The sequence below is a fragment of the Leuresthes tenuis genome, unplaced genomic scaffold (genome assembly GCF_036924035.1).
Source record: "Leuresthes tenuis unplaced genomic scaffold, fLeuTen1.0.hap1 SCAF_3, whole genome shotgun sequence".
NCBI lineage: Eukaryota > Metazoa > Chordata > Actinopteri > Atheriniformes > Atherinopsidae > Leuresthes > Leuresthes tenuis.
In genome coordinates, this window is record NW_027325357.1 from 3,693,922 (window position 1) to 3,718,755 (window position 24,834).

Here is a 24,834-nt window from a genome sequence, read left to right on the forward strand (position 1 = left end):
TGGCAGAATGACTTCACTGTCTTTCTTTGTGTTGCCCTTTTCATCTGACTCACCTTTTCTCTTCTTTCTTTTAGCTGCTTTTCTTTTTCTCTTTCCTCTTAAAATTTCTCGGCTCCTTTTCTTCTCCCTTGTTTTGTTTCTTGGTCTTCCTCCACCGTTCTTGTTCCATTCCTCTTTAATGAGTCCAACCCTTATTCTTGTTCTGGCTCTTGCTGTCGCTAATTCATCCTCGTGCGCAATCAGTTAAATCAATTATCAGTTTAATATTATCTGCTTTTTTAAATATGCCAAAATGTGATAAAGTAAAGATGTCACTCATCACACCTTTGGGATTAAACTTAACATAAATTAGTGGTTCGAGAATTAACCTTATGTCTAAATGAGCAATTGAATGATGAGTTCTTGCCATGTTAAGCCCTGATTTAACTACAATCCAGAGTTCCATCAGAAGGTTACAAGCATTGTCCTTCCTGTCAACACCCAGAGTGATTTTTAGCATGACCTTTCTGCCGATATTACGCTCCTCTATCGCCTCTACTGATCTTAACATGTTGGTAAGAGTGGGGGAAAAAACCACACACATGAAAGATATCTCTCCTTCCAAATGTCACGCCATCCCTAATCTTCATTATCTCATCCAGAGGATGCAGAGATTTGAATTAAATGCTGTAGACGGATAGAGATGGATGGTCAGAGGAAGAGAAGGAGGGGTTAGACTGTGTTAAAAACCTACATGTCGTACCAATCAGAGCAAAAGTGTTGATGTTTTACTCAAACAGGAATTTATTCTGCACCTCCGATGTGAGGGCATGACGGATGTGAAATTAAAAACCTGGTGGTCTCTGAGGCTCTCATCTGTCAGGCCTTTACTGGACCTTTCATTTTGTTTTCCTTTTAAAACGACACAGAAATATGAGCAGAATGTTTCATTATGGAAGAACTAAGGCAAATTTGATAGATAATTCAAAATATTACGCAACAAAATTGGCAACCTTTAGTAAACCTCAGTGTTTTGAGCCGTAGGTTACTTTCAGGTCCAGAATTTTTTTTAATTTTAAGATCTGAAAATGTGTCGTTTCAGCCCCCATGATGCCAGAGTATGAGTCGGAAACTCCACTCAATGAGACAGAGACGACTATCACTATCCTTCTGAAGCCAGCCCAGTCCCGCGGGGCACCTATCAGGTAATTTCTTAACAATTTCTCATTGATATTTCTAGTTTTTTACCTTTTCTTTCTTCACCCTATTGTTACCTCTACTTAAAGTCATCACGTCCATTTAATCTCATGCTCCTTCATCTCTTTCCACCCACTTTCCTCGTGTTCCTCAAGGGGCTCTTTCACAGCCATTAAAGTCAGTAACACATATAAGTCCAATTTGTATGCAAAGGAACTCGGAGAATGAGGAACCGGTGAAACTTACCATTAGTCACTGGTGTTTTTTAGCTTTTTAGCTGCTGCTTTATGAAGATGTAACTTTTTTGTGGTCACTGGAAATCTTCCTGCTTTAAATCGAGTTCCCAGCAAACGACTTATAAACAAAAAATGTTTATAAGAATGAAAAAAAGCACAGATGAGCCCTTTTCATACATGAGAAACGTCTTCATCAATTCGTTTAAATGATTCAGACACCGGCCCTTTTCAGTAAATGTTCCTTCCTCTTGGAAAGTCACCCATTTGGTGCCAATTCTTTATGTGTAAAACCATGTATGAAGAACATTTAAAAAGCTCTATTATCAATTTAAAAAGGTGATCCGTCAGATTCCTCTGAACAGCTGCTGAGAAGCCAAATTAATTTGCGTTACTGAGTGTTTGTCTGTTAAGGCGACTGCATTAGCTGAGACTTTCTCTGTGTTAGAAACGACATCACTGCGTGAAAGTGTTACAGAAAATCTGTTTCCAGTGATGCTGGTGTCAACTTGTGTGAAAGCACACACTGATTTGGAGCTGAGCTGACCTCGTTTAGTATGTTTGTATTGTCAAAGAACAGCGCCCCTAATAAAGATGTTTTTTGTGCCGATGGAGAGCAACAGATGTGTGAAAAAGGCCTCTGACACATGTCTGAAAAGGGGCTCCAATTTGATCTCACAGAAATTAAGTAGAATTCCCTCAATCGGAAAGTCAATTATTCATTCCCCACATGGTGACCCCCAGTTCGTCACTTGTGAGCCGCTTTGAATAACCTGGTCTGCAAAACACAGATAAACAGTGTACAGATAGTTTGAATATCTCAATAATGTAAATGTAAATGTCATTTATTTCTACAGCCCTTTACAACAATCCATTTCGGTACCAAAGTGCTTTACAGCAGATAATAAATAAAGAAAAGAATAAGTACAAAACAATAAAATAACAGTAAACGCAATAAAATACAGCAAAATTGAATAAGATAATATAAAAGTGACACCATACTACTGGGTATTAAAAGCCATCTGAAATAAATATGTTTTTAGCCTAGATTTAAAGAGGCCCAGGTCAGAAATAAGACGCATCTCGCATAATAATGAAAACAATTTAAAAAAAAGTTAGCAGGTGATGCTGGAAGAGTGAAAGTATTACAACTCATCGAAACTGCTTCTTTAGGTTTAGGAAAAGATCATAGTTTGAGCAGCATTGAAATAAAAGCTATTATTTTAATGTAGAGCATTTATCTGATGTTTTCTTAGAGACGGTGTGATGTTATCGCCATCTCAGAATCGGCTTTATTCACCAAGTACGTAGACGCATACAAGGAATTCTTTGATGGCGGTTGTCTCTGGTTAGAAAAATTGAATAAACATAAAATAAGAAAGAAAAATACCATGTCTGGGTCCGAGAAAATTGTTTGAAAATTGTCCAAAGTGAGCCGTCTGAACGTTAAAAGCTCATCCCTACTGAAAATGATGGGGTTAGCGTACACAGTCATGCAAAAAACACAGCGAGCGCAGCACCGAGGCAGCCGTCCGCTTCGCCATCAATCTGTTCAACATCTGGAGCAAGACTTCTGATCCTGGGAGCCGAGCAGGAGAAGCCTGTTGGTTTCCTGTCCCTGTACCAGGAAATAAAGTGCTATGAAGTCATCCTCACCTCATCCTCTTATGGGAGATCAAGCTGGACGGCTTACATCAAACAGACTTTCATGTGCACAAACTGTTCCTTGTAGTTCATAAGCAAACTCAAGACACGCAGCCGGTTAATGGCGGCCAGTCATGTCTCTTTAGCATAACTTTATCAAACACACTCAAGCTTCATCCGTCCACCAACCACTTGTTTAAAACAAAACCCAGCTGATTTATTTCTTCTCCTTCTCTCATATTTCCAACCAACATGTTTTTTAATTAAAAGTTCGCTTTGAACATGTGATCTCATCGATTTAATTGGCATATGGGAGAACATTATTCTCGCTTGCCTTTAGGGAAATAACAGCTACTACAAGACTTCGTTGAGCATATATATCACTTCAATTTGGACTTGGGGAAATGGAATTGTGGAATGTGAGTGTGGGTCGGTGGTTTAGTGCTAATTTCTGTAAATCCAGAACACATGGTGAATATATCTTAGATTATCTCTCTTTATCAGCCTGAGATGAGCACCTTAATGTGTTTTCTTATGTGTGTTTTGTGCAATTATTGAATGTCTTATGAGTGAACGGATGTATGTGGAGGGAAAAGTCATCTGCTGGTTAATATGCACGCAAACGCTGTTGCTGAAATTGTGTTTTTTGTTTCATTTGTCCTGAGGAGATTTGGACATCTGATGCTCAGGAGCTCAGATAAGAAATGTTTCCCTAAATGGCAAAGCTGAGAGGAGCAGCTGTGGCTGAGATGTGCACACACACCAGCTCTAGTGCAAACGTGTGCACAGCCACATGAATACATGTAGAGGGAGAAAGCTGAAAAGGTGAACAGTGGCTGTCGATGGACCGATTTAGTTTGAGATGCACTTTAACAGTTGTTTTTATTGAAAACGTGTTTATGCTCTCAGGAACATACACATAGCCCAACATATTTAAAGTAGAGCTAGATATGAACATAACAACAAGAAAAATAACCAAAAGCAGGTTTAAAAAGCTGAGTTTTAGCTGCTTTTCTGAGGGAGATGGTTCCAGAGTGTTGCAAAAAGCCCCGTGTCCTTCTCAGCCTTTTGTGATGCAGGCCCTGATCACATGACCTCAGAGACCTGCTGGGGAGGTAAAAGGTCCTCTGAAGTATGCTGGCCTCTGTCCTGCAGAGCTCTAAAAGTCTAAACCAGTAAGGTGGGCTCTGAAGTTGATGGGAGGCAGTGCAGCTGAATCAGCAACGGTGTGAATATTTGTTAGAAGCCTCACAGCAACGTTCTGAGCAACCTGCACGAGCTTAGACGAGTGAACAAAGAGTTACAATTATCCAGACGTGATGAAATAAATGCATGAATAGGTTGAATAACTCCCAGTTCAGAGTGTGACGCAGTGAGACTTAACTTTCATAAGTGATAAAACCAAGAGCGAACCAGAGATTTGACATGAGCGTCCAAAGTGAAAGCTGAGTGGAAACTTACCCCAAAGTCCCTAATGAAATTTCACAAAGGATGCAACACACAAATCAAAAGTTTTCAGACATCAAACTTTTAATAGAGTCTAAACATCTGTGGAAGATTAAAAGAGATGTATAACTGGGTGTCATCTGCATAGCTGTGATAGTAAATGTCCAAAAAAGAGCTCAAAATGTGGTGAAGAGGGAGCAGACACAACAGAAACCATAAAGGCCCCAAAATGGAACCCTGTGGCACACCGTCGGCAGGAGAAGTGGAAGAGGACCTGTACATAGAGGCGGTCAGAGATCATCAGTGTCATCTGCATAGCTGTGATAGTAAATTTCCAAAAAAGAGCTCAAAATGTGGTGAAGAAGGAGCAGACACAACAGAAACCATAAAGGCCCCAAAATGGAACCCTGTGGCACACCGTCGGCAGGAGAAGTGGAAGAGGACCTGTACATAGAGGCGGTCAGAGATCATCAGTGTCATCTGCATAGCTGTGATAGTAAATGTCCAAAAAAGAGCTCAAAATGTGGTGAAGAAGGAGCAGACACAACAGAAACCATAAAGGCCCCAAAATGGAACCCTGTGGCACACCGTCGGCAGGAGAAGTGGAAGAGGGCCTGTACATAGAGGCAGTCAGAGGTCATCAGCGTCATCTGCATAGCTGTGATAGTAAATGTCCAAAAAAGAGCTCAAAATGTGGTGAAGAAGGAGCAGACACAACAGAAACCATAAAGGCCCCAAAATGGAACCCTGTGGCACACCGTCGGCAGGAGAAGTGGAAGAGAACCTGTACTTAGAGGCAGTCAGAGATCATCAGTGTCATCTGCATAGCTGTGATAGTAAATGTCCAAAAAAGAGCTCAAAATGTGGTGAAGAAGGAGCAGACACAACAGAAACCATAAAGACCCCAAAATGGAACCCTGTGGCACACCGTCGGCAGGAGAAGTGGAAGAGGACCTGTACTTAGAGGCAGTCAGAGATCATCAGTGTCATCTGCATAGCTGTGATAGTAAATTTCCAAAAAAAAGAGCTCAAAATGTGGTGAAGAAGGAGCAGACACAACAGAAACCATAAAGACCCCAAAATGGAACCCTGTGGCACACCGTCGGCAGGAGAAGTGGAAGAGGACCTGTACATAGAGGCAGTCAGAGATCATCAGTGTCATCTGCATAGCTGTGATAGTAAATGTCCAAAAAAAAAGAGCTCAAAATGTGGTGAAGAAGGAGCAGACACAACAGAAACCATAAAGGCCCTAAAATGGAACCCTGTGGCACACCGTCGGCAGGAGAAGTGGAAGAGGACCTGTACATAGAGGCAGTCAGAGATGAAGATCATTCAGATAAATATGACAGGAACCACTCCAAAGCTGACCCCGGTACACCTACCCAGTCCACGGTATCAAAGGCAGAACATTCTCCTGCATCACTTCGCATCAACGTGTCCCCGGAGACTCTAATTACAGCTGTTTCTGTCTATCAAAACAGCTGGAGTGAAGCAAAATATCTTTAGTTTCCATAACTTTTAGCAACTTTTAGTGTAAATATCACAAAGAGGAAGCACAATAACGGACACGTATGTTTGAAAACACACGTGTGATTACCGAAGTGCACACACACACACACTCTTCTCTCCATATATTAGGATCTTGCTTCATCTCTTGTGCAGCCATTAATTTGAAATGGATATTTCGCCAGAAAGGCAGAAATGGCAAAGAGAGTGACATCGAGAGAGCAGGAGAGACTCATCTTTGGGTAATTATTTTTTATGAAAGCTGCCAAACGGGAACTGGGGATAATTGGCTGCAGCCCCCTTCACAGAAACATACATTTCCCTAATTGCATATAATTGTGAAGTGAGTTCTTGGCGTGGAGGATGGAGGTAATTGCAGAGGGCCGCTGCGTTTGTCCTGACCGCTGAAGGAGCCCTCAACCGCTCATGAAGCCTTTCAGAGTATAATGGAAATGCAAAGACACACACACACAGATGGACCTGCATTTGAGTGTATAAACACATATTTACAGGTGTGTTCATATACACACAAGCACAGGCACACCTGCTAAAGCTAATGCAAGAGTGCACACGCAGAGGGGGACAAATCTGAAGCATGAAAAAGATCCATTTCACACACTTGTTTGATTCGTACTGTGTTGCTGAGTCAGCACAATGCACAATCTGCCAGGTGCTTTGCTTGAAAGTTTAAAGAAGTTTGCTTCCAAAAAACATCAACTTGTCGGGGGAAAAAAGTGACCTCTGGAAGAAATGATCCTCCCTGCGTTTCTCTGAGGATTATTTATAGTTCTCAGCCCTCTCATTTGTTGCCAAAGTATATAATAAATAACTTTTGAGATTAAAACTCTAAAGTGGCATCATGGGGATGCTGACACTCATTTTACATAACGTGCTCCACTTCACAGCATCTGTCTCAACTGTGTCGATTCAAACCTTGAAATTTCACTGTTAAATCTGAATGTGACGCACAAAACATGCGTTTCCACCTCTGAAAGGAGATAGAAGGTTAACAGATACATTTAGAAAGAAAACTTTGTTTTTGCAGCTCTTACCAGCTCGTTGTGAAGGAGGAGCGCAAGTCGAAAACCCGCCGCGCCGCATCCGAAGCCCCCGAGTGTTTCTCTGCACCCGTCAGCTTCCGCAATGCCTCCATCTTGGACTCGCCGTACTACATCGCTGCGGAGCTGCCGCCGTCCAGCCTCACGGTGGTGCAGCCCTTCACGGTCGGGGACAACAAGAGCTATGGGGGTTTCTGGAATCCTCCGCTGTCACCTGCGAAGAGCTACAGCATCTACTACCAGGCCATGAGCAGAGCCAATGGGGTGAGTCTCCAACAGAAAATGAGATTTTCGGGGTCATTTGGCTGCATGAGATGAATTGGGAAGGGGTTTGTTGTTTAGCCATTAGCTTGTCTTGTCAGAAACAGTTCAAACATGTTCACTTTTCTTCCTGAAAGCTCGTATTTATGTAATTAGAACATTTTCGGACTTTTTCGGGGTGTACTTTAAAGATGCTGAGGCAGACTTTTAGCTGGATTGTCTCACCCAATTAGTCCACAATTCACATTAAAGGTGAACATATACGGCTCTTCATCACCTTTCAACTTCACTGATGGAACTAAAAACACATTTAAATCAGCAGAGGGAACTAAAAGAAAAGACTCTAAGCAAGTTCTTGTTGCCTGGTCTTACAGGAGAGATGATCCATCGTCCCTAAGAGATTTAAAAACTTTAAAAGTCTTTGATAATTGCTGCATCCAAAGGTGAAAAACTGCTTATTTTGGGGGTTTTAAATGTAATGATACTTTTGCAGACAGAGTATTGCAGCAGTTGTTTGAATGACTGTCAACAGGAAAGTTAACGTTGGGTCATGACAGAAGGAAAGTCCCTCCTGGACTCCCAGAATTCATCTGTTGCCGCTTCCTGCTCTCACTTTTTGGCAATTAATCAATACCGTCTGCGAGTACAACACCGCCCATCCACTCCTTTATGAGTCGAATTTCCATAATAATTTAATTTTCCCACTGCCGTAACCACGGTAACTCCGTTTGGAGAGTGAGACCTGGTGAGCTGGCTGATGTTGTGATGTAATATCCTCCTCCAGGAGGCAGATTTCCCACAATGCGCTCCCGTGAAGAAAGACCATGTGCAAGTGGGTGTGAGTGAGGTGATTCTTGCATGACTGAGCAGCTGCCTGCGTGAGTGGATGAGTATGCGTTTATGGTGCTTTTTGCTTGTGCACGCCACTCGTTCGTGTGCGCTCTGTGCCGAAATCCGGTCACACGAGTTACATATTTGATTGGATCTCGGTCAATCCAATCAGTGAAAGGTTTGTCTGGATCATGGAGGGGGAAGTTGTGGGTGTGCTGGTGAAGAGTAAATGTAAAAGCAAGTGGACCTGTGCAGCCACCGTATCCCAGGTGATTTGATGAAGAAGTCAGGCATACACACAATGCACACACACTCCTGCAGCTCATGAATACGTTAATGTATTCTGCTCATGTTCTTTATTAGAAATAGAAAGAGTTTATGATTTTTTTCTAAACTATTAAGAATGGTCTGTTGATTTAATGTTCTCCTTTTTATAGGGAAACGTTGAAGAGTTTAGTTTTTAGTTTAAAATGGCCGCAGGGAAGCTAAAACCGTTGATTGATCTGACATTGAGGCGATTTATTGTATCTGGATTTAGAAAATGTGTCATTCTTACATTGTTTTTTATAGGTGTGGGCGAGCTGTTCAGGCATAATCAAACTGAAAGGGCAGTGAAGAGTTCAAAAACAGATTTTTCTAATTATTTACTGATAAATCAGCCTTATTGTTCGGATTGTATCACCTCCACTAAAACTCAAGCAGAGGAGCAGGCCACAGAGGGGAGAAGTCGGGGCTTTTCTGCATATTCACAGATCCCAGGATGCTAAATGAGACGGTTGAATCGAGCTGATCTCACCATCCACTGAAGGGAAATGGAGTTATTCACTGAAGTGTAACGCCACAATGGTACGGACTGTAAGTTCAGCTGAATTCACTTCACAGACGTTGTTCTTTAAGTTACCTGAATGCTGATTTTGTCAGATGAGGCTGTGGTGATAAAATCAGGATTTTATTAGAGCAGAGTGACAGACTCTGGTATTTTTAAACCTTATTTCTGGCATGAAATACGTTCATCTACTCACAGAGAACAGTTTGGTGAAAGTCGGCGTCCTTCGGAAGATATTTAGATTCCTCGAGATCCATATAACGGAGTGAACGGGGCTTAGAGCCTCTAAATAAGGCATTATCTGTCTTTATTTCACCAATACTTTAAGAAGAATGAATGAATGAACGTGTGCTATAGCTCTGTTTGCTCATAGCTGCTATGTTGTTGTTATTGGCGGCTATCGGGGGCTTATAGAGGGCTTTCTACACACTCGTCTACTGGGATGATGTCATCGACTCCTGTCACTGCAGCACAGCTCATTCACTCTGGTAAGAACGTCCATCGTACTCAAAGTTGTCGTCTACGTCTTCAAAACTGTCAAAAACTATCAGCAGCAAACTCTGTGTGAAGTTAGCCGACTGTCACAGAGCACGGAGTAAATAAACTGTGCTGCAGGGGGGCGTGTGGATGACGTCATATAAGCCCCCCCGATAGCTGCCAATAGCAACAACACAGCAGCTATGAGCTAACAGAGCTATAGTACGAGTTCATTACATGCCAGAAATAAGGTCTAAAAATACCGGAGTTCCCCTTTAAGTGAGTCGAAACGTCGTCAGAAACAGGGAAAAATATGTGAATGAGAGCAGCTTTAATGGTAAATCAGTTGTAATGATATACACTCACATTTTACTGCTTTTACAAAAACATGCAATACGAAGGAAACCTGGAGCATGCACCAACACTCAGACCCAACCACCTTATCCAGGACAGCCTTGATTTCAGTCTTACGAAAATGTTGATCATCATGGTATTAATTGTCGTTTTTTTAGTTAGCATATACCTTAAACACTCCAAGCTGAAAGCTAATGGTGGTTATATAAGAGCAGCTGCAGCCTGGTGCGATAAGCTGTATGTTTTACATTCAATATACGTACGATCCGATTAGTCGACTGTTGAAATAATCGTTTATGGCAGCCCTGGTCAGCTCTGCTTGAGGATTCTTCTTCTTGTGAGGGAGAAAACAAATTGTCCAACTGTGTCCATTCTGAGCAGAAACAGGAAGAGCCGCTATTTAAACGGTTTGTTTTAAGTTCCTCATTATTTACAGCTGAAAGAAGAATGTGTGAAGGTGATACTTTGTCAGTCAAGGATTTAATTTATCTGCATTTCTCACAAAGCGCTTTGATTTGTCTAATTTCTCTGCTGTCAGTCATTTTGTAAGAGTAGGTGTCACTTTTTTCTCGTCTGGAACAGAAACCCCTCATTTACATTTGAGCCGACTCGGTTGGTTTCTGGGTTTGATCTCATGGATGAAAGTGTGTTTGCTATTCTTCGCCCATCTTGGATAATCCACCTGTCCATCAGGGAGAATGTCACTCCTTCTTCTCCTTTAATTCTCTGTCACCGTCTCCCTGGAGAACGCTCAGAAGGAATTGTTCTCTCGATCCACCCACTCTTGGTGTTTTTGTTGCCCACGTCTGCTTTCCTCTGTCTTTGCTTCTTCTCCTAACTGAAAACAGCCAGTTTCTCATAATCTCTCCCATCAAATTTTCCTTTTTCCCTTCATATCACATCTTCGTGTTTCACTTCTTTCCTCTCATTTAAAGCTTCTTCCTTATCATGTTGCACACTACTCTATTTCTTTCCTTTCTTTGGTCTTTTATAACCTAAATCCCTCTCACTTTGGGTATTTCTCTAGGTTTTTACTTCTCATTCTCATCTTATCTCGAACCTTCTTTGATCCAACCTCCTTTACTATCAGCCCCACTTATTTCCCCTCTTGTTATCCTACTACCTGTTTTCCCCTCTTGCTAATTGTTTTCCTCCCACTCTCTCCATTTTCCTCCCCCCTCTGGGATCGTATCAGTCTGATGCCAGCCTCTCATCTCCCATCATCGTACCAGTTATTCGGCACATTAAAAGTCCTCACCAATGGCAATCTAAACGTCTCCCTCGATGTTTTGTGATGTCACACAACCACACACACGAGAGTAAAGCGCCTCAGGCTGTAAGTAAGAGCGGGAGTGATTTGGGAATTTGGGATAAGGAATGATTGTTGTTGGGGGAATAAAGATCTAAAAGGAGTGAAGACAATATAATACTGGAGGCAAAAGATGGAAGCCAGCGGGGGAGAAGTGAGATAAGTGAGAGAAGACGGAGCAGAGATATTATGATGTGGAAAAGCAAAGACTTTTGACACAGTGTGCTTTTGCTGCTTAAACAGAGCCTCAAACAGAAGTTAGACGTGAGCTCTGGTCTCTGGTGTCACAGAGTTTGGAGTCTGGCCGCCCACTCTGAGCCCCTCCCTGTGATACTGCTGCAGCCCACCGATGTGACACTCGCCTCACCGACCAGCAAAATCCACCCTGCAGTTATTTTTGTCGCCATAGTGTGATTGGAAGGAAAAATATCCGTCATAATAATCCGTAATGATAAGATGGAGTTGCCTCATTTGTCAGAGAAGGAGCAAAAAAGGCAGAATGGAAGGAAAATGCATCCAAAGTCATTAATATTTGTCCCAGTGAGTGTAGCTGCAGCATGAAAAGAGCTCATCGTGTTTGCTTTGTCATTGTAGGTAGTTATATGAACCAGAACCAAACGATGGTGTAAAACCCAGTGGACCACCACTTATTACAGGACATACAACGGGTCTAATTAAAGTTAATATGACATGGGGCTGATTGAAGTGAGGAGATTTAACCGGTTAGTTTATTGCCTCTAAGACAGTAGCATCCTGTTTGGTTTGGTTTACACACTGGAGCAGAAACTACCTGTTTACAGTTAACAAAATTAGGATTTGACCAAAAAAAAAGCATTAATCCTGCAAATTTATACTCATTAAATCAAAATAAATCTTCTTTATATCCACTACTCAGTGGTTAGAGTGGGTCGTCCAATAACCGGAAGGTCGGCTGTTTGATTCCCACTCAGAATAGATTGGTGGACTGACAGCTGGAGGGGTGGCAGTACCCCCATGCCCCCTGTGATTGGCTGCCACCGCTCCAGTGTATGGCGTCTATGTTCAACTGGATGGGTTAAATGCAGAGGAGGCACCTGACTAACATGACAATAAAGTAATCTTAATCTTACTGTATAGTGGGTTTATAATGACGACGGGAGGTGGCACCGGTTCAGATTCTCCCTCCAGAGCTGCAAAAGAAGACGAGACGACTTGATAATGTAGCAAAAAGAGAGCAGATTAGTCCTCACATCAAAGAAAACTTAACAGTAAATGAATTAAAATGATGCAAAGCCTGACATAATAGAACTCAACTGAGCATTTTTTAAGTCATGAAATTTCTGTAAATTCACTCTTGGCTTACAGTCAAATTGTCTCCTTTTGGGTCACTTTTGTGGGTTCCAAGATGAAGAAGGAGCGTTGGAAGGTAATTTGTAGTTCTAGATGTATTCAGGGTGTTTTTCAATCACTTTTTGTCTCCTGCAGCGTCCATTAAAATTACAAGTACATGGCCAATTATGCAAATGAGACAATTGCATCATTTAGCAGCTTCTGGTGACTTTTAGCATAGCCAATAGCTACTTTCATTACTGAGGCACCACTGGGAAGGAAACTGAGCAGAGGCCTAGGCAAGAACGAGTGTAGCTGAAGAGGGGAGGGTGAGACTGGAACTGATCACCCGTTATCTTCCCAAACTGACCAAAAAGGTGCCACTACATCCGTGATATGGAAGGGGTTTGGATACTGTCACTTGAAAAAAGAGCACATACAGCGGGAACTTTAGCACTTTAGCACACATTTTGGCTCCCAAGTGGGAAGTTTTGCACGTTTGGGCTTCCAAGTGAGCACTTTAGCACGCGTTTTGGCTCCCAAGTGAACACTTTAGCACGCGTTTTGGCTCCCAAGTGAACACTTTAGCACACATTTTGGCTCCCAAGTGGGCAGTTTTGCACGTTCAGCTACACTCGTTCTTGCCTAGGCCTCTGCTCAGTTTCCTTCCCAGTGGTGCCATCTCCCAAGTGAACACTTTAACACAAGTTTTGGCTCCCAAGTGAACACTTTAACACGAGTTTTGGCTCCCAAGTGAGCACTTTAGCATGCGTTTTGGCTCCCAAGTGAGCACTTTAGCACACGTTTTGGCTCCCAAGTGAGCACTTTAGCACACGTTTTGGCTCCCAAGTGAGCACTTTAGCACACGTTTTGGCTCCCAAGTGAGCACTTTAAAATGCGTTTTGGCTCCCAAGTGAGCACTTTAGCACACGTTTTGGCTCCCAAGTGAAGTGGCTCCCGAGAAGGCCCTTTAGCATGTGTTTTTCACAAAAAAAAGACTTAAATGTACAGCAGTGCTGTGATCCAGACGTTTGTTTAGTTTGGTACGGTCACAGATTTTGGTTTTACATTCATAGTTTTTATTTAATTACAAACAGAGAAAACTTTTTTTGTTTAAGTCTGTTTACACAGTTTAGTGTTTATATGGAGTCACTTAACGTTGGTTAATAAACTCTGTTGTAAACTGTTTGTCTTTATTAGTCATTATTCATTATTAGTATGCTTTTGAATAGACAGCATTAATAAACTATATGGTTCATAGCCCTATGAGAACATTAAAGGGCACGATTGAGTGTATTTAGAAGTGCAGCGACAGAGCAGAAATACACTCACTTCTTACTCATCAAAACAGATCAGAGCATCAGTTTAAATGGATGAAAATACCAGGGAAATGGAAGTTTTTTCAGTCGAGGAATGAATAGGAAACACTGAGGAGGAAGATGCAGACAGGGACAAATGGGCCAAGAAATGGCACAAAAAGAAAGGAGACTGTGGCATGCATGGAGAAACTCTGTGAAAAATGCTGCCAGACACCTTTTTTTGACAAGTAAAAAGCCCCGAAAGGTTGGCTAAGGTGCCCTGACAATCAATGTCATTCACCCACACACACCCGACAGGCCTCAGAGTGCCAGTTTCGGAGGTCTGGGCGAGAGATTTTACCAGCTGACAGTCGGTGACAATCAAGATGCACTCCGATGACTCCAAAATCCCTAAATGCAGTTTTATTGTGTGTCTGTCAGTTGGGAAGGCAAATATCTTTGGTTCACAGGCAGATGCTCATAGATCTGTTCACATTTATACAGATTTATACAGGTGTTCGTGCGTATTTGGACTCGGGCTGTCATAGTTAAAGCGTTAATCGTGATGCGATTAATTTAAAAGAAATAACGCATTAATTTTTTGACCGTGGCCTTAGCAATTGGCTTAATAAATAGGAGAAAAGTCACTAAGAGTTCTGAATCTAATGTGTCTAATGACTGCAGTTTTTCATTAATTTAACTGTCAGCAGGTCCTGTTCTCTTTGTTGTCTACTACCTCGGTTTGAAGACCACATTGTTGTGGCATTTTATGTCCTGTGTTTTTAAATAGACATGTCAAGTGGGTGAAATAATTTTTTTCTTTGTTTATTTGATTCTTACTCTATATTTTTAACTTAGAGATTAATCGTGAGTTAACTATGGAATTAAATGCGATTAATCGCGATTAAAAAATCGCCCTGGTTTGAACCTTTAATACAAGAAAGAGCTTAAGCAAAACTTTGAGGGAGCAAAAAACGGTGTCCAGAACAAATGAAGAAAGGGCTTCCCTGCCTAATTAGATTCAATGACAACTCCAATCAGCAACCAATCATCCCGTTTCATTCGTCCCTCACTATGAACAAGACCCCGAGATACTTGAACTCCTCCACTAGGGGAAGGATCTCATTCCCGACCTGGAGAGGGCGTTCCACCCTTTAAAGTTTATTATTATTATGAGAAAGTTTTCTTTTGATTATTACTTTTATTCTTTTCTCATCACTTCTTTTTACATACTTTCAGTATAATTCTTCACTGTCTCTTCCCGTTTCTATGCATCTTCTGGGGGCAAATTAAAGAAAAATCAATAACCTCTTACACTATCTTAGAGAAGCTTACAGTGTCCTTTTAGGAGGTTGTCGATGAGAGGAAATACGATGTGTGAGAGATGACTGAACAGGCCCAGGCCTGGCTGGGGAACAGAGCCGAGGACCCAGAGACCGTAAGTCAACAGAACGCAGCGGTGCGTATCCCAGCCAGTCCTCGCTTAGTTCGCTTTGGGTCTTTTAAGTGAAGACCTTTTCAGGTCTTCTGGGAAATCCTGTGAAGGTTCACCAAAGGTGTAATGGGGGAGTGATTCTGCTCAGCCTCCACTTTTCAGTTCAAATGGTGGTTATGCAAAGACAATGAAATGCTTCAGATCAGTTAGGGTGGACGCCATCATCCTGAAGAGTCAGCTGCACCTCCAGAAAATGGAAGAAATGTCATTTTTACACTTTTAATAACGATGTTGCATGTCACGATCCTGTTTATGTTAGAGAGCACAGGGACTGCCCTCATTCCAAGCCTTCATTACACTCAATTTTGAAAGTATTTGCGTTGTGTTTACCGCCTATATTTCCATATTTACCAGAGAGTATACCGCACAAGCACGCCATTAACAGCTGAAGGTGTTTACGAGTGTGTTTCCTGCGTCCAATTGAGCGCAATCGCATGAGGAAGACTATAAAGCAGATAGGCAGACTGTTTTAGTCGGCCATTTGTCAGACAGACACCGTAGGAGCAGGTGTGTTTAGTCTTCTGGAGAGATGCTCCTGTTACATCCATCAGCCACTGGCATTTCTCCTCTATGCTCTCTGGACACAGACGTACCGATTCACAATAAAGATGGAGCCTAAAGGTATGCTGATGTTTGCTGATGTTTGGAGTCCTTGGATTGCATTTAGTCATTGCATGTGCTCTATATTACCGATAAGAGCCACACCAGCTGATCTTTCGCTTTTATACAGAAAACCACGCAGCTCTTCAGGAGCCTTGAAATGACGAGAGTGGCCCAAAGAATGCAGACTCTTAACATTTCCTACCATCAACCAGTTGCTGTTGGAATTGTTTTTCTTCTACTTGATTATCACCTTGTGAATTCAGTGCCTGTCTGTGAGAAACCTTTCAGAAAAGTTTAGTTTTACCCTGAAACACGGAGCTTCGCAGAGCCCAGGTTCACTTATTTCTGCCTTTGATTTGTAGAAACACTGTTAACCTGAAAAGCCACAATTATGGGGAAAATAGAAGTGCAAGGCCAGTACTTTTGGTGTGATTTTGTTCCTAATGCTGAGGTGACGGGTGTCCATGGTGGCAGCTGCTGTCGTCATTGTCTTTGATGAAGACAAATGGGCCAACATGCGATGGTGGCCGATGTCTGTGTGACAGGTGTGTGAGATGGGTACACTTACTGCTGACGGCACGTCATAGAGGGAAGAAAAGAGGAAAAGACGGGAGCAGCGAAGGATTGAAAAGAGCAGGTATAAAAGAAAGCCATGGCCACTTTAGGTGGTGACAGCCCATCAGACGGAGGATGACAGGAGTGGTTGAAGCCCAGGATTGTGAGGCATCCTTTCAGAGGTTGACAGAACCTACGCTGACCTATGCTGCTTCTGATTTGCTGATCATTTGCTGCTGTGAGATTGATCAATTTCAAGTTGTGCACCTTTCAAAATCATTGCTGATTAAAGTTGAGTTTTTATTCCCAAGTAGGAAAATATTTAGAACTGTTCAAGGAAAATAATAAAGCTAAAAAATAAGGTAAAGAGACAAAGAGGAAGTTAAACGGATTCTGTCAACACCAACAGCTGAGCAGCGTATTGATCCACATGTTATCAATGACTTCATTGGTGATGAAGAATAAGAACACCACAGTGTGCATGTGTGTGTGAACAGGAAACGGTGTGTTTATTGTGTTTATTTAATCCAACTGTTGAAAGGAGAAGCTCATTTTAAAGTACACCCTCCATCAGTTCTATGGTTCTATGTACCAAGACGTTGGAAAACGTCTTAAAATTTGGTTCATACAACCTCAGATGAACCACAACACATGACATATTACGCTGTGTCATTATTTATGGAACAAAAACTGTGAAAAACTAAGTGAACCCCTGATCCAGCAGCTTCAGCAGCAGTGAGCTGCAGTGATGGTTTCCTGTGGGACGTTATCAGTCTCTCTCATGGTTCTGGAGGAATCTCGGCCACTCTTCTCTCCAGCGTTGCTTCAGCTCATTGAGGTTTGCAGCATTGGTTTCTGCACAGCTCTCTTAAGGTCCCACCACAGCATTTCAGTCAGGCTGAGGTCTGGACTCTGACTGGACCATTGCAACACCTTGATTCTTTTCTTTTTCACACATTCTGCTGTAGATCTGCTGCTGTGTTTGGGATCTTTGTCCTGTTGATGAGCCAGTTTCAGCCCAGCTTTAGCTGTGGGACAGATGGCCTCACATTTGACTCTAGAATACTTTGGTATCCAGAGGAGTTCATGGTGGACTCAATGACTGCAAGGTGCCCAGGTCCTGTGGCTGCAGAACCAGCCCAGATCATCAGCCCTCCACCCCCGTGCTTGACAGCTGGTATGAGGTGTTTGTGCTGATATGCTGTGTTTGGTTTCCTCCAAACGTGCTGCTGTGCATTAGGACCAAACATCTCCACTTTGGTCTGGTCTGTCCAAAGGACATTGTTCCAGAAGTCTTGAGCTTTGTTCAGATGCAGCTTTGCAAACCTAAGCTGTGCTGACGTGTTCTTTTTAGAGAGAAGAGGCTTTCTCCTGCAGCCCTTCCAAACAGGCCATCCTTGTTCAGTCTTTTTCTAACTGTGCTGTCATGACCTTTAACCTTTAACATGCTAACTGAGGCCTGTAGAGTCTGAGATGTAGCTCTGGGCTTTTTCACCTTGGGGTGAACTTGCTGGGACATCCAGTCCTGGGAAGATTGACAGCTGTCCTGAATGTTTTCCACTTGTGAATAATCTTTCTCTCTGTAGAATGATGGACTCCAGATAGTCTGGAAATGGCCTTATAACCCTTCCCAGACTGATGAGCAGCAACAGCTGCTTCTCTAAGATCCCTGCTGGTGTCTTTCCTCCTTGGCATCGTGTTAACACACACCTGAATGCTGCAGAGCAGCAAAACTCCTGCTTTTATAGAGCTGCTCACACTGACTGATGCTCAGTTAATCAGAGCATTGATCAGCAGCACCTGGCTGCTACTTCATTCCTGTGGGAGCAGTGAAGATGGACTTTTTCTTATAATAGTCATTCTATGGTGCAATATGTCGTGTGTTGTTCATTTGAGGTTGTTTTTTCTTAACTTGAAGATGATTATTGATTTATTGGCTGTTTATGTTGTGGTTTACTCCTTTAAGTAAGCCTCATGAGATGCAGCCTATAAACAGAACAGTCTATGAACTGTTGTGTTTGCAGAATAGATCTAAAACCATCTGTCTCTCTTCTTTCCACAGGAGACCAAAATCAACTGCGTCCGCCTGGCTCACAAAGGTATGATCACCCTTCCATTGATCCTCAGCAGTAATGACGATATCATCACGCTTAATTTAATCTTCTTGAGTTTATTTTGTAGAATATTGAGATCAGATGTTCCCATAGAATAGTGTTAGGAGTCTGTTAGGTGACACACACACGACTGAAAAGGTGAACATTACCCTGAGCAAATCCTGACCATGTAATCCTGCATGATGGCATTATTTCTCCATCTCTTTCATTCTCACACACCGCTCTTTTCTCTCATATTTTCTGTCCTTTGCCTCCGTCTCACTCTCCCTTTTCCACACATCCATGCTGCTTCCCCGTCAGGGTGTAAAGTGCTACTTCAGAGTCATAACATCCTGTTTGACCACCATCATCAGAACCAGCGTTGCCTCCGTCCCATTCTCTGCTGTTTCGTTCTACTTTCCCTCGTGTCTCTCATTTTTATTAGCTGCTCATCTCTTGCAAATGCAGCCATTTGTGTGCCAGGCGGTGTGCTTTGAAAGCTTTTCAGCTCACTATTGATTTTTCTCACCTTCTCTCTCTTTTTTTTTTGCCTTTCCTGTTTTTTCATCTGCATCAAGCATTGATTTGATTTTTCCACGTCTCGGATTTCACTTTCTGTCTTGTTATTTCTCGTCCGTGTCGAGCCTTTATTGCTCATTTGTGCACATTCTCCTCCTCCATCCCTCTTTTTCTTGCTCCATCCATTCTGTTTGGGATGTACTGTGGGTGTAAACGCTGCTCTCTGTCTGTCTGCATGGACGTGTGCTTGAGAAACGACATGCTTTTAACTTTGTGGCTGCTCTAAAATGAAAAAAATCCAAACTTTGAGTTGTTGTAACAGTATGTGAGCAGTGTTCTGAGGCAATGTAGGAGGCTGGTTTGATAAATTACGATAACTAATGCTGTAATACCTGCAAACAATTCATTACAGCAACTAAATTCAGTCAACATTACTCTTTGTTCTGATCAATAAGTTCAGCAGTCTGCGGCTCTATAAGTTTCCTCATTAAAGCACCAATCAGAGGCAAAAATTTGAGCGAATATGAGAGGAAGAGGACAAAGAACCTGGTTTTTATCCACATTACAGAAGCCGGCAGAGCAGGAGAGAGAAGATGCACGATGCTTGCTAATGCTAATGCTAATGACCTCGATAACTGAAAAAGCACTATTTTTACATCGATCAGATGTTGAATGAAACGCTCTTTGGACTTCAGCGTTGCATCACATTTCTGCCACACACTGAGTAACTTTGACTTTGTGTTGGGACTCTTTGACACGTGCAGATAAGAGCCAATCTGTCTCTGATCGGTGCTGTTTATCGTGTTCACCGTTTAAAATCTAGCTGCTTATCTTTGTGCTCTATGCTCAGATGATCAATATTCTCAGGTGTTGCTTTCTACCAGGTGCCAGATGAAACGTTTCATGGTCAGCTGGCTCGTAAAAGACGAGGGGATTCACATCTGGAGGGCTTTTTAGACACATATTTAACCAATATGTAGAGTATCTGAAATAGTTAGGCTTCTCATTAAGAACTGCTGCTAAATGTCCACCCGATGCTCCTCTGTTAAGGTCACATATCGATGCTTCTGACTCCAGCAGACCTGAAATTTAAGGTTCTATCCACAGCCTTATATTTAGATGTGGGTTCCAGTGTAGTTTGCCCCGTGGAGCTGCTGTTTTACTTCAGAACAACTTTGCTTTGTTTTCTAAAAACGCCCCAGAGAAAACCTGGTTCCTAAGATGATTTTAGCCACTGAGATTATTTTCCCTCTCGGTCTCAAGGAGCAGTAAATAAAATTTGAAGAGCTTTTTAACACTTAAAGGCCACAGACAGAAGCGAGGGAGACTGGCCTCCACCCAAAAAGCCACTGATATGATGCTAACTAAAGGAGGAAGTAGCGTAAAACCACCTTATTGCCTCAACACTGTAGTTATAAACAAATATTCCAGCTCTGCAGCTGAGGGGAGACCTGGTTAAAGTTTGCCACGCCACAAAGTTCATACTTTACTTTTTCTTTTCCCATCACTTTATTTCTTTTCTCTTCCATCTTTCTCCCTACATGTTTATTAACCCGTCAAGCCAGTTCTGAGGCCCTCAGCTGGCTCCGATGTTAACCCGAAACACCACATCTGCATTCACCGACCACCCTTTGGTGACGAGCATCCTCACCACAAACACATCCTTTAGGCCTTTTCCCGGTAATGGGCCAGTCAAATTGCTCATTGACAGTTATTTCTTGGCGAAGGGAGCAGTCATATCCCAGCTGAATGCTATTGATTTCATTGTGCTAGTGCCATCTCTCACCAGTGCAATTTCTTTCCTCTAAGACAGATTGTGCAATTGAAAACCAGGGAGATCTAAACCTTGATGAAATGGATAAACGCAACTATACATATTTTTTTCTTAGACTTTTTCTTCTTCTTCTTTCTTTTTCTTTTTTGTTGTTGTTTGTTTTCTCTCTTCCCTCTCTTTCTCATGCTTTCCGGCGGGGACGTGCGGCCCTTGGCCTTAGTGGTAATAGGTAGGGGACAAATAACAACGCCGTACATTCTAGTCATCCCGAGCGAAGGTGATTATTGCTCTATAGGCCGAGTATTTTCTTCCCAATGTTATGTCACACTACAACCATGAACACGACGCAAACACTCTCATTTTGGTTGTCCCCTGCCCACACCTTCCCCTCCCCCATCTTTCTCCTTGCGTTTCCTGGTTTTTCTCAGTTTTTTTGCTCTTTGTTGTTGTTCGCCATCATCATCTTACTGCATTTGTTTGCATGTCTGCTCTGCTTGGAGTGTTGCCGGCTGTCGTTGAACCTCCTCTCTCTGTCTGTCTCGTGCACATGCACACGCACACATTCCCAAATGAAGCTCCGCTGCACATTCAGGAGCTCGGACCTCGTCTCATTGGGCTCATGTTAGACTTTTTTCATCTAATAGATCAGACTTCCATCATCGACAAACAATAAAATGATAAAAGTTGGGAACTGCTTTTGCCTTCAGGTCTGTCCTGCTCTCACTCACATGAAAGGACAAATTCAACTGCAGTGCACAAGCTTGTTTAGGATTTACTTGGATGGCTTTTTTAGAGCAAAACCAAATACCTGCTGAAACAAGGGATGGTGGCAGTTCCCATTTATGCTGAATATCGGCTCATTGCTCACTGAGATGCTTTCATATACGAGTTCCTGTGGTTGTTGGTGACCATTTCCAGAAGGCAAACATCTATAATTCAGTGCTATGTCACGCTCAGACTTTCCAAATCACTAAAACAATGGTAAATGAGGACAAAACAGCCATGTGTCCAAGACCAACGCGCTCCTTCAGAAGCTGTATGTCCTTCTGAAAGAGCGACCTTGCATTTGAGCACCAAAGTAGGAACTACATTTCCAACATTTTCCTTTAAAATCAGAGGACTTTAAGAGCTTTAGATAAGATGTTTAACGAAATGAATCACATTTTGTGTTAAGTGTAATACTTGAAAGCTATTTGCTGTCCTAGAATATTGTCAGATGACGTTCAAACAGTGTATTAGTGTCACCGTTTAATTCATATACCGCATTTCGTTAGAATTCAGTTTTCCAGGTGCAATAAAGGAGCTGAAAACTTCTTACTGAAAACTGTGAAAACCCCGTCTGTGCTGATCATTTTAAAATGCAGAGACAAGAAAGCAGAATCAAAATGTTGGCTCGAGCTAATGTGGACACGATGGGGGAATCAGTCGGCAGTGATCACAGCTGCAAACTGCTGTGAGAGGACTTCACATAAACGCAGTAACACTTATTGTCCTGAGGGAAATGGAGGTTGCAGACCCAGCAGAAGGAATTATGCATATCATGCACAAATACTTGCTGTCAACTCTAATTCAAAGTAAACACAAGAAACTTGTGCTATAAAAAAAAGGACCAGACTCGGTGAATAATTCCCTAAATTCAACAATTAACCTTCTAATACTGGCTCAGTACCTAATGAAGAACCTCCCGATCCCTATGATCCCGATAGACCAGTGAGCAGAGCTGACCAACAGGTCATTGGGGTCATCAGATGGGAACCTTCTTTCATCAGTGTTTCGGCTAATTGGGCCCACGGCACGACTCCAGGAGGCTAGACAGTGATCACTCCCCTAATGCCAGCCGTCACTGCTCCTCACAGCACAACAACCATCTTTTCTCCCACAACCACAAGCTGCCCCAGCCTCTCACCAACTGCACAGCAGTCATAGCAGGTGGGGATTTAAACCCTGGTTCAGGTAGGGGGTAATGACAGTATAGAGGGTACCAGAGGTGAAGGCAGGATAAGACACACCAGCAGATTCAGCAGAAAAACTCACCTAAACAGTCCTACAGTCACTAAAAATGGCAGCAAATAGCAAACTAGTGAAATGCTTACGCAAATGGATCTAAATACCATTCAAATGAAAGCTGGAAACCTAAATTTTAGATTAAAGTTAGAGTTCATTACTGTGTTTAAGACTTTTTTTGTTGTTTTTTTTAACTTTCATCTGCTATATTTGATAAATGATAAAACAAACCACTGGTTTCCTTTTGTTTAGTGGATCACTGTGAGCATTTTGTGTTTGAGGATCAGATAAAACTCTTCAGTACCTGATCACATGTTTTTTTTTACATGTTAATCGTACTCTGACACCTTGTGTTGGGATCTATTCGCTTTAGCTTTAGCTTTCATTCAAACCTCATTAAGAATGCAGCCGAAAGACAACAGAACAATAAAAAAACAAAGGAAAAAAGTTTTAGGCAGTGAAATAATACATCTGCTGACTTCAAATGAAATAGACAACAGTTTCCATTCATGATTGAAGCAAATCTGAAGGGATGTGAAACAAACTAACAACAACTGTGGTGGACATCCACAAGAGGAACATGGAGAAGGAACATTCTTTACAACCTTTATTTAAACTCGGAGATATATTGAGGAAACAACCTCATTTACAATATAGCCGAGACATAATAAAATTAAAACACAACATTTAGAACACACAATAAGCTTAACAGACGATAGACTGCGAAAACATAGAAGTCCAATTAAAAACCGGTGCAGTCGGAGGTCAAATTTAAATTATGGATTTAAAGTTTCCTAATGATATAAGTGGTTAGTTTCAGATGGTTTCGTAAAGTATTCCAGGTTTGAGGTGCACAGTAAGAAAAACTGGACTTTCCAAATCCACTGCAAGCAGAGGGAACTTTCATTGTGAGCGTGTATGACAAAGACTTGTATTAAAAGATACCAAAGAGTTAATATAAGCTGGTAGGAGACCAGAGAGAGCTTTACAAATAAATGCATAACGATGCTTATCACGCCTGTTAGACAGAGACGCCCATTCAACTTTAGTAAGTAATCTAAGGTCTGCTGATCTGTGCTCCTCTTGTTATGAGCACTTAATAATACAGGACTTTTGGTGTCTAATGGGGGAAATATTATACACACAGCCATTAAAAAGTATTTAATTGTCGATAATTGTCGGTTACGTCATTTTTCGTATGGAGTGAGTCATCTCACTTCCTACCTATCTCTGCTTAGAGATGCTAATAGCGGAGATGACCTGTAGAAACAGTGAAATGGCTGCGGCTGAATTATCGTCCTTTCGTCCAAAAGTGTCCAGGGTCTGGCAGCATTTCACCATCGATTACCTTAACTTTTGTAAAGCCGACCTCATGTATCACGGGAGCATGTCTGTCAGGCATGAATATTTGAAGAGGAAGCAGGTTGGAGCTCTGGTGAGATATTTAGCTTGTTAGCGTAGCCTGCTAGCTATAAATAAGGGAGTTGTCTTGGATTTTAACTTCACTTTTTGGTATAGATTTGACTGTTGGTGCATTACAGCTGCACTCTTCTTAGCTTTTTCAGTTCATGTTAATGTTAAAATTGAAGATGAAATATGGGTTGAATGTATCCTTTTTCAGTTTTAGTCCGTTTTAATTAGTAATTAACCGATTAGTCGATTAATCGTTTCAATAATCGATGACTAGTCGACTATCAAAGTAGTCGTTAGTTGCAGCCCTAAACGAAAGGTGGAGAACAGCAGCTTTTGTTAGCCTGAGAAAGCTCTGCTTGTTCCAAATTCAATGTTTAATCCATATGAAAAGGTTCATGTTATATCCGAAGAGGAAAAACCTCTGATATAAACGGTCAAAGCGTGTTGAGCATTAGTGCAAAACGGTTTGAATTATATTTCCTTTTCTGATCTTATAAAAACAGGAATAACACATATAGCTATGCCATAAGATACGGCGTCAATTTAAGACACTTTTAAAGCTAATTGACTTTATAGTAATAATATAAAATATATAATATATAAAGTAATACTAAATATTATTTGATTTTATTCGTACCAGGTGGCTCAAGT

At 41.9% G+C, this 24,834-nt stretch overlaps 1 protein-coding gene across 9 annotated transcripts in view; it reads left to right on the forward strand.

Moving 5' to 3' along the window:
• ptprt (protein tyrosine phosphatase receptor type T) overlaps positions 1-24,834 on the forward strand; it is a 348,700-nt gene that overhangs the window by 210,594 nt on the left and 113,272 nt on the right. For 5 of the 9 annotated variants that reach the window (XM_072381466.1, XM_072381458.1, XM_072381459.1 and 2 more), the window contains exons 13-16: positions 1,082-1,184; positions 7,051-7,327; positions 18,443-18,479; positions 20,987-21,043. In XM_072381466.1, coding sequence (XP_072237567.1) covers positions 1,082-1,184; positions 7,051-7,327; positions 18,443-18,479; positions 20,987-21,043 — 474 coding nt within the window. The remainder of the gene's footprint in view (positions 1-1,081; positions 1,185-7,050; positions 7,328-18,442; positions 18,480-20,986; positions 21,044-24,834) is intronic. The other 4 variants (XM_072381463.1, XM_072381464.1, XM_072381465.1 and 1 more) reach the window with 2 other exon arrangements.